Below are 10,000 nucleotides of genomic sequence, written 5' to 3' on the forward strand. Positions count from 1 at the left end.
CATTGTTCTTCTCGAAAACCAATGGGAAGACACTTTGTTTCAGGGTTCCCCAGAGCTCTTCTCTCCCTCAGTCAAGAGAAGAGCTCTAGGGTCGAGATTGCAGTGAACCTTTAACGGCCAGTTAGATGGTTCGCATTAGTATACAGTCTTCCCCCAAAAAGGACTGGAACCACCCACTATTCACTAGGAACTTCGCAACATAGTCTAAGTAAACTTAGCTACGCCTGTTCGTCCGAAACGTGCTCTAATACAACCAAGGGTAAAAAACAGCACAATACGTACAGCTTTTCCGAGAGCCTCAAGTTGCAGAAGTTCCAGCTTCTGTCTTATCTCTCGCTGCCGATGACGAAACCACCCTTCAAAGTTTGCAGACTTGAAAAACTTTCTGTAGGGAAAGAAATCATCTTATTTCACATGTTTTCTTAAATTTCTCCTAGTACAGGAGAGGTCTGAACACGAGGGTCTCGCATGTGGACCACATAACAACCAGTTAACTTTGTAAAATTAAATTAGAAAACATTTAAATTCAGATTGAGAAAATTGAGCTTAAACATGCAATCGATCGGGGTGTAAAGCAGAGTATATAGAAAAATTTGCAATCAAGGTAATGACGTTTTCACAAATAGGCAGAAATCAGGACATCTTTCAAGGCCCCAAAAACAAACACAGTAGCCTCTAGCGACTTGAAAAAGAGACACCTTGATTTAAATTATACCTTATGTGGGTAAAAGGCCCGAAAGGAGAGCCAGACGAAAACTGAGACAACTCACAGACGCGAGGCAATGTAATGGTTGTGGTTGACGTATCTTGGCATCAGAGTTGTTTTACTACCATTTAATACTGCATTTTGCACAAAACGTGGACAAGAAAAGAAAAAACCACAGGTTCTCCTTTAAAACTTTGACAAGAGAAATAAGACGGACTTTGACTAGTAGGAATAAATGAGAACATTTTGCAAGAAATAAACTAACAAGGGTTTCAATTCGGTAAGTATCGTTAAAATAGCTACAAACGTAGCGCTATCAGCCAGTATCAAAAATACCATAATACTCTTTGTTTGTCCCTCCAAAATTTTGCATAAGCATTGTTTTTATTTTCTCTTGGGACTTACAATGGTCTACGCGAACGTAAAACAGAAGTTGTTTTTTTAAAAATTTCGGCGCAAAACGAAAAGGTTTGACCACTAGTTTGACAATAGGCCATTTCTGAGTTCTCGCCTGCCTCATCTTCAAAGCGAGTCCAAGTGCGATGTTTTTGTTATGAAAATTAGTTTTCATTTATATGTAAAGTAGAACTAATTACCATTACAAAAACGTCGCACTTAGACTGGCTTTGAAGAGGAGGTAGACTTAAACTCGGAAATGGCCTATTGAAATATTCGCGTTTGTACCTATAAAGAGCGACCCAGTTTCCCTTGAGCCTTGACGTCAGTTGAGGCCCAGAATGCTCCAGGGTCGTGATAAACTCATCGGCATCAAAAGACTTTAATCTCGGAGGACGCTGAAAGAGAAATGAGAAGAAGGATGGAGATCTAGTACTAATTGAATAAAGCGAAGCGTGATATAGACATATGCAGAGCGAGGAAGGTTTCATCCGGCGAGGCTAGACATCGAAGCTAAGCGAATGTCACACTACTTATTCACTGGAAATAATTTTGGGGCTCTAAAAAAGACAAAGTGTATTCGAATGAAACAAGCTGGCGCCCTTTACAGCTACGACGAGATGACACTCACCCATCGTTTTTTCCTATTATTGGACAAAGCACGTTTTTTTGTGAAATGGTAAACAGCCGTTTAGAATGGTGCTGGAGATCAGGGGCAATCAAAAATGGAGAAACATTTTAAAGGTTTTAGCTCAAGGTTGTTTGGTGAAGCGTAACGACTTTGGCCTGTTACAAGGTTTGCATAGTGACCGTTGTGAAATGAACGTGACATGAAAACTGCGGAGACGAAAACGCATCCGTAAAACATACGTTAACATTGTTGTAATGACATCACGATTGCTCCAACTCGTTCGGCATAAAATGTCCAAAAAATAAATTGGCACGAACAGCAGCGCTGTTGTGTTAAGTGAAAACTGAAAATTTATCGTCGGCTGTTTAGATCATGAATCAAGAAAAACCTGACGGGGGATAAACTGAAGTCGAGGAAAATGTGAAACGCACCAACGGAACGTGCAATGCCATTAATGAAATCCCGGTTTTGACTTTTTTAGGCTAGGCAAGCTTAAAACAAATAAGCTATCCGTTCTTTTTAATATTTAAAGGCGAGTTTTGAAGGCTTGCAGATACTGTCGTTTTCAGCTAAGCGTGGACACATGACGGGAAAACATGTTCTTTGAAGTTTGAGTTTGGCAGCCGTTAAGCAAACAGTTGAAACTTTTGCGCGCGATAGTTCGAAAGTATTTGAAGCATAATTAATCAGATTAGGGTCAATTTCTTCGAAAAAGTCTTCGATGTCCAGTCTTGCCGCCATTCTAGGAAAACTTACATGAACATCTCTCAAACTCCGAATAATTGAAGACAAAACTTGTCACGTTTGCAGCCACTTAGAGCATGTTTTTCCGTCACGTGTACACGCTTAGATGAAAACGACGGTAGTAGAAAGACGGTATGCATATGTAAGAAGCAATAATAAATTGTGGGAAATAAATCTAGTGAAGTGAAAATCATAGATCATGTGCGCAGTTTATGAAACTGACAGATAGCTTTCAATAGCGGAAAAGATTTCAAGGGCTAAATGTCCGAGAGGCAATCTCTCCTGTAACTACATCACAAAGATATCGAGGAATTCACATATGACTTGACATCCTCTAATAATAATAATAATAATAATAATAATAATAATAATAATAATAATAATAATAATAATAATAATAATAATAATAATAATAATAATAACAACAATAATAATAATAATAATAATAATAATAAGAAGAAGAAGATTCATATAAATGCATATAAATAATATGGATTCAAAGCTTCTACTCGGTAGAAGCTGGTACATAGGTTACGCAATGCGCCCGATGTCCCAAGAATAATTTTGTATTAGCATTCAGAATTTCATACTGCTATAATAATAATAATGTATATATTGTATTCTGTAACTTCCTTTTCTTTCTCCCACGTTTTACCATTAGTTATAATATAATGTAAAAAAGAGGATTTTCTCAAGTATGGATGTGAGATGTTATTGTTGGAGCGAAATAATGAAAGTTCCCTGGACATCCCTAATCAAAATCAAAATAGCCCTTTCACCCGTATACCACAACAACAACATTTATCGCGTGACACATGCAAAAAGATAATTGTATCATTGGAAAAGAACAAGTAGACCAATACAAGAGAAATAAAAAAAAAATTCACACAACCCGCAGTTAGCGATAGCTGGTCCGGCGAGGCGGGCGATGAAGTGGAAAAGGAAGTATAATAATATTAATCTTGCTCATAAATATCGATTCACAGTGATTAGAAAACTAGAATATACCTCCAAATTAAAGTTGCAGATAACTCTAATTTAAAAGAATATGAATTTTTAAAAAAATGCTCACCTTCCACGGAGAGATGCTTCTTTGCAGCGGCATCAAGCTGGCGACGTACCTTTCCTTAATAAGGAGAAAAAGAAAGCTGTTGTCAAGAGAAGCTTCTCTTCTAACCTTAAACGCAAGTCGCTCAACTTGGACGCATAAAGTTGACGAACGAATGATTGGTTCGAAGGTACCAGTCTGAGCAGAACCATTCCGTTACGAAAAAAAAGAAGAGATTAGCCTCTAAAGGCTAATGAATAAAGGCCCAGTTTTAAAGAGACACTTGTCTTCGAACCCATTACCTTTTAATTTCTTCAAACTTCAGAATTGCGCACAAGCGAAATATAAACGCTTTACCTCGACCAGCAGCCAGTTTAATTTGGGTTTTTGGTTTAATTAAACAGAACCTCAACTCTCACTAAAGAATCACTTCAAACTAGAGAACATCATGTTTGCAATCACTCGCACAATCGCGATAATAAAATGAGTTCTCAATCAAACTTTGCAGAGTTAAGAAGCCATAAACACATTTTCATGTGTTAACACACGATGACCAAACACTAGTTATGGAATCGAAAAAGAACTCAAAAGTTAACAACAAAAAAGTGGCCTTACGATCTAGTTTGCACGCGTATTCAAAGTCACGGCACTTCCTGCACACAAACTAATTATGGTCTTGATTTTGTGCGAGAAATTTATAGGTAAATTCTGCAGGATTTCTGATCTAACTCTAACCCTTCTCTTTGCCAGCAAATCAATCTTTGGTAACCTTACCAGCGGGATCATAAAGCTTTGCGTGAGTTCTACCATGTGTCTCCTCAAAATAGCATTCTAAAATAACACAAATGTGAGAAGAAAAATATTGCTCTTTTAAGGACGGTGCCTACCAATTCAAAGATATTTTTTCCCCGGTGTGTGATTACGCAGTAAATGTAGATCTTAACAAATGTTATTGAAATCCAAACAGAAAGTTGGGGGTAACCACGCATTTTTCAAAGATAATTCATGAACAATATTTGTAAAAAGCTTTAAAATACAAAGTCATATATGGCGTTCTTTATCAAATTGAAGCTTAATTATCTCTGAAAAATGCATGGTTGCCCCCAATTTTCTTTTTGGATACCAATAATACTTAGTAAGATCTTTCCTTATTTTTAAACCGTGCCAAAATATCCCTGTATTAGTAAGCATCACCGATAGGAAATCCGAGTGTCTCCAGATGCGCATCACGTATGCGCAATAACAATAGTAGGCACCGTCCTTAAGACACACAAAAAAAATACCGGCTATATTTGGCATTATCTTTATTTAGGTTTAGAGTATTCACATTAATGCAAAACGCTCACACGAGGGTCTATAAACTTCAACGAACGAACTGTAAAACCCTTTCAGATATCACTTATCTTTCAAAACAACTGTCCCGATCTTTGGAAGGTTGCGTTACGACACACCGTAGATGGTTAACGAAACTGGTGCCATTTTGTTCATCAGTCACGAAAATATCCTAAATTACGGACATCGTGATTGGTTCGCAAACATTTTCCCGCGCTTTATGCAGGTTACATGTTTTGACCTCGAGCGGTGATTGCTTCAATGTTCTGGGCAGGGTTGTTTGTGATTGACCAACCGATGAACGTAGAAGGGGTAACGGCGAAAAGGGGATGGCACACTTTCATGGCGTTTGTGGGAACTTCTGCTGATTTAAGTCAATCTAGAGCCCGAAAGATTAGCCAAAACTGAATATACCAGTTATTAACCGAGAGTGAGGTCATTACAGGGAAATCTCAGACCGAGGCCTTGATGTATTGACCGAGCGATATCGAGGTCAATACATCAAGGCCGAGGTCTGGCATTTCCCTGTAATGACCGGACGGACCAGGTTAATACGTTATTTATCATATGGCTTTTTTTGCTCAGTTTTTGCCTGTTCTTCGTCCTTTGGATATTAAAACTCGCTCTCGCTGTGGCTCTCTTCGTCGCTCACACCAAAGAAGTATCTGTATGCAAGTTTTTCTTTCAGTTTTCTTTCAGTTATTGAAAATATAGTTGTACTTTGTCCATATTTTTTGTTGTTTTCGCCCACGCGCTCATAGCTTTTACTCTCAACTCAAAAGAGCCATCGAGCCGAGAAAAATCTTCATAATGCCCGGTCATTACGAGAAAATCTTGCCCGCTCAGCAGCCAATCAGAGAGTGCGTACTATTGTAGCCATATAATCAATGCTCTTTTTGGCCTATATTCGAATTACTACACGAAAACTGAGGATTCTGAACAAGGAATCTGCCCTTTCCTGACCATTCCTCACTAAAAAAAAAGGTATTGATAGTCTGCGCATTAAAATAGTCGACCAAAGGAATTAATTTCGCTACCGTTTTGTGGCTGCTTTTAACTGAAAAGCGTCCTTTGGGTTTCCTCGCAGTTATGAGCGCAATTTTTGCAATGTCATAGAGAAGCGACTTCAACGGGGTTTGAACCCGTGACCTCGCGATACTGGTGCCACGCTCTAACCAACTGAGCTATAAAGCCACTGACGTTGGGAGCCGGCCATTTGTGGATTCAAGTGTTCCCATGATTAATGAATCAATGACGGAAAGGATATATGAAATGAATCTCGTGAAGATTTGTTGAATCAAATGTTGATGATGCGTTGAAACCGTTCGACCACCCCAGCAATCAACATCGCTCAACAAAATCGAAAAGATATCGAAGCAAATGTCACGGTTGAAACCAATTGCTCGGGCCTTTAGCGTGGCATTATATCGCATATCGTGGGCCGCATGAATTTGGTTGAAGGCCTGGTTGGTTTACTTGATTCTCAACGTCTGTTATGATTGGCCTGAGTAATAAGGTAGTATAGTTCTTCTGCTATGTGAAGTTTCTCCTTCTCTGCAACAGCTAAGAGTTTATATGAACACAATCTTACCTGAACCTCCGGTGGCCTCTTTGGGTGATTTCCCTGTAACAATAATAAATAATATTTAAACCGTTTTAAGCGGAGACTGCTTTTACCCGTAAACTGACGAAAACTAATTCACATACCTTGCTTAATCTTCTGAAAATGAGTTTATCCTTCGCTAATAATTGCTTGTACTTTGTATAGATACCTGTCAAAAAAGACGGCAAAAGCCCTTCAAGAGGGATGCTTTATTTTCTCAGAAAAAATTCAACCGTCTTTCCGTTAATAAGAAATCGAAAGAGCTACAGTGTGTGTTACTATAAAACACCATAACTAGGCATTTTCTCCATCGCATCAGATTCTTGGCATAACCTTGGAAGTGATTCTAAAATACTTCTAAATATGAGGTAAGGTTTTTGGTTTTCGATGACAACGAACAATGCAAAACACTTGACAGATAACTTTTTTTTTTGAAAATGAGTCGATTTGAAATCGACTAAAACCAAGGCGCATGCTGTGACACAGTTATACCAAGTAAAAAAAAAGAGTTCTTCTCACTTTGAAACCAAGGGTAGCAGGCTTTTTTGTGCAGTCACTTAAGGGAAGTTAATCCGGTGTACAGATCAAAGATAGATTACCTAAGCTGCGAATAAGATCTACGTTTCTGGGACACCAAGTAATTGGGAAGTAGGAGATATCACGCGAGGGATAGCGTGTTGCGAGTCGCGCGCGATAACCCCCCATTTGCCAACCACTCGCGGTCTCGGAGATAAAGACCTCGCTCTTGATCATTTTACCTGGTTTGGACGATAGTGTTCTCTTAGCATTGTGACCGACAACGGGGGATCTTCTTGACGAAATAACTGAGATAAAAGGAGAGAAATCAAATTTAGTACGCTTTTGCGAAAACTATGTGACATTGGGATAGCTGCTTGAAGCCCTGTGGCTAGTCCCCTAAACATACTGAAAAAAAAGGTCCTGAGTGGAGAGGGGGTGAGTACGAATGAAGTAGATATGGTAAGCGGAAAGTCGTTTTATTGCAGTTTCTTCACTAGGCACGATCTACGAGGTAGCGAGGCATCCGAGGGGAGCAAATTAAATCAGCTTTGTACGCTCTGATTAAGGAAGTCAAGCTTTATTTAGGGCTGAAGAAAGATTAGGGAAAATTTTAGCCAGGATGTGTAACCAAGTATTAAGCCTTGCTGGTCCGGACTAGTGCAAAACAGATTACAGTACTACACCATATTCGAAAATGGCCACCATTTTAGTATTCTTTTGTTTGTTTAGCAAATTAGCCCTTTTTGGCTCGTTCAAGATGAAATTTAAGGCTAACAACGAGATAACAAGGGCTAATTTGCAAGCAAACAAACAAATACTGCAATGGCGGCCATATTGGAGTTTGGCGTTTGGTGGTTTGGGCCGGTGAGGGGGAATGAGATGGAGTAAAAAGCAGTGGGGTAGAGTGGAGTGTTCCCAACCAAGCCGAAGTTTTGGAAAAGAGTTTAAAAGAGAAAAGAAGAATAGGATAGGGTGCTGAAAAGGTTTAAAAGGGAAATGTCTTTTGAGTTTAAAGCAATCAGTAGCACTCCAATTTGCTAAAACATGCTTTTCCCAGGGCTTTTCCGATTTTTCAATTCAATGACTTGTTGCATTCGTCCAAGTATCATGCTCGAATATGGCGAAAGGCATTCCCCTATGTCAAATGTGATCACTCACCAAGGTTCGTCATTTCCCCTATTCTGACCATATGCGGCCAGTGTTGAAGAGTTTTTGCAAAGAATGGATTTGTAACTCCCAGAATCACCCCAGGCCTGAAACAACAAATCCACATCATTCAGTGATCAATTTTTAAGGCCCAAGTTTTTCGCGGAAGAGAGCTTTAACAGACCATGGAACAGTCTACCTCAGTCTTTTGTTGAGAACACCAACCTAACTAAATTCAAACAGTCTGTTTCCTTTTTGACTCACAGTCGTGTAAACTAGAAATTTGTACCTTGCATTTTTGTTTTGTTTTGTGTTGGCTGACCCCACGCCATCAATCTTCGTCGCCGAAGGGTAGGCGTTTTCCGTCAATAAATAAATAAATAAATAAATAAATTCTAAGTGGCCTTGAGCATCTACACAAATGTGAGAGTTGATGCACGCGGTCCTTGTGGTGAACACTAGTCTTTATTGATAAAATAAACCAATTGGTATATGACACACAAATGAATAGTGCTTTCCATGCATTCTGATTGCTTAGCTAGGACGTGAAGAACAAGCACTATTTACCTCTTAGCACACAGAGAAAAGCAAAATGGCTTCCCGTCTCGATTCGGTTACCGAGGAGCAAATTTTAACGATAAACTCAGCTGATTGTCCAAATTGTGTGGTATACACTACAGTGTCGGTGAAAGTGGTGGATATATAGCTCGGCACTATTCACGTCCACTTTGGTGAATGTTTGTTAACTATGAACCACAAATCGTTAGCACCGGCTGCCAAGTTGGACCCAGACTACTCCGTTCACAGGCTTTCAGGCGTCCTCTGCGAAATTCTTTCTGTTTTCAAAATTCACATTCCTTTGAAAAACCTTTGTTCAGTTATTCGTTTACTCTTAAACAGGAAAGGAGCCATATGGCTCACGTGATCAGTCGCCATGTTTTTACACCGAAAGAATACAATATTTGCATAAAATTAGCCTTCAATTCCTCCCTCCCCCCCCCCCCCCAACAATTCTTTGTTATAGCTCGTTATTGTCTTAACAGAATGCACACAAAGCTTGACATTCCAATTTCTCTCTTAGCGCCCTGAGACTTTGGTAAAAGGAGAAATTTGGGTTCAAAGAAAAGAGAGTGGAAATGCTATCACTTACGGAGCTTGTGTCCTTGTGGTGTACTCTTTAAATTCCGAGTCATGAATTGTGAAGAACGGTCTGTAGTCCGAGCAGTAGTGAAGTGGAGAAATCAAACTAAAACAGAACAAACAGCACAGTTTTTTTCATTCCCATAATCATCCTGCAAGACCAATTTTGTTGTTTCCCACGTATGCGTAAATAAAGTAGAGTTAAGAATCCGTATTAACAAAAGCAACGACAAGACTGAAAAATTAGTAGAAGAAACAACGCACAAAATCTCGAAGAAAATTTTATTTTGCAACTAGGAACTATACAATACAATAAATACATACTTAACTGACCACTCCCCATACGGGCTTTTCAGGGCCCATGAAACACAATGAACGAAACAACAGAACAGAACAACAACTATTAAGAATCCCAAATATTGTATCCGGAGGCAAACCGGTTGGCTATTTACAAGAGAAGCCGAGAAGTTGAACATGTGACTACCGGAATCAAATTCAACGAGTGGCCAGAACGGGTCTTCAAACTGGATCCCCGGATCTCAAGACAAGTGCAATAAGGCCCACCGCACACTAGAGCTATAGCGAAGTTTCAGCCGTGACTGTTGGCGAAAGCAAGTTCCCCCAGTGTGCAGTGGCGTTTTGAGCGCTAATGTTCACGTGTGCCACCGGCCCCGAATCTTCAACATGTTGAATAATTTTGCGCACGAGTGAACACTTCCTCCAAGTGTGCGCATG

General features: G+C 39.5%; 1 protein-coding gene across 1 annotated transcript in view; it reads right to left on the reverse strand.

Moving 5' to 3' along the window:
• The window catches only part of LOC138055247 (protein DENND6A-like), a 30,112-nt gene that overhangs the window by 7,219 nt on the left and 12,893 nt on the right, over positions 1-10,000 (reverse strand). The window contains exons 13-21 of the mRNA XM_068901224.1: positions 9,276-9,371; positions 8,138-8,232; positions 7,219-7,284; positions 6,565-6,629; positions 6,449-6,481; positions 4,300-4,356; positions 3,550-3,603; positions 1,391-1,500; positions 283-385 (exon numbers count right to left, since the gene is read on the reverse strand). Of these exons, the coding sequence (XP_068757325.1) occupies positions 283-385; positions 1,391-1,500; positions 3,550-3,603; positions 4,300-4,356; positions 6,449-6,481; positions 6,565-6,629; positions 7,219-7,284; positions 8,138-8,232; positions 9,276-9,371 (679 nt within the window). The remainder of the gene's footprint in view (positions 1-282; positions 386-1,390; positions 1,501-3,549; positions 3,604-4,299; positions 4,357-6,448; positions 6,482-6,564; positions 6,630-7,218; positions 7,285-8,137; positions 8,233-9,275; positions 9,372-10,000) is intronic.

Source organism: Montipora capricornis, chromosome 7 (assembly GCF_036669925.1).
Source record: "Montipora capricornis isolate CH-2021 chromosome 7, ASM3666992v2, whole genome shotgun sequence".
NCBI classification, from domain to species: domain Eukaryota; kingdom Metazoa; phylum Cnidaria; class Anthozoa; order Scleractinia; family Acroporidae; genus Montipora; species Montipora capricornis.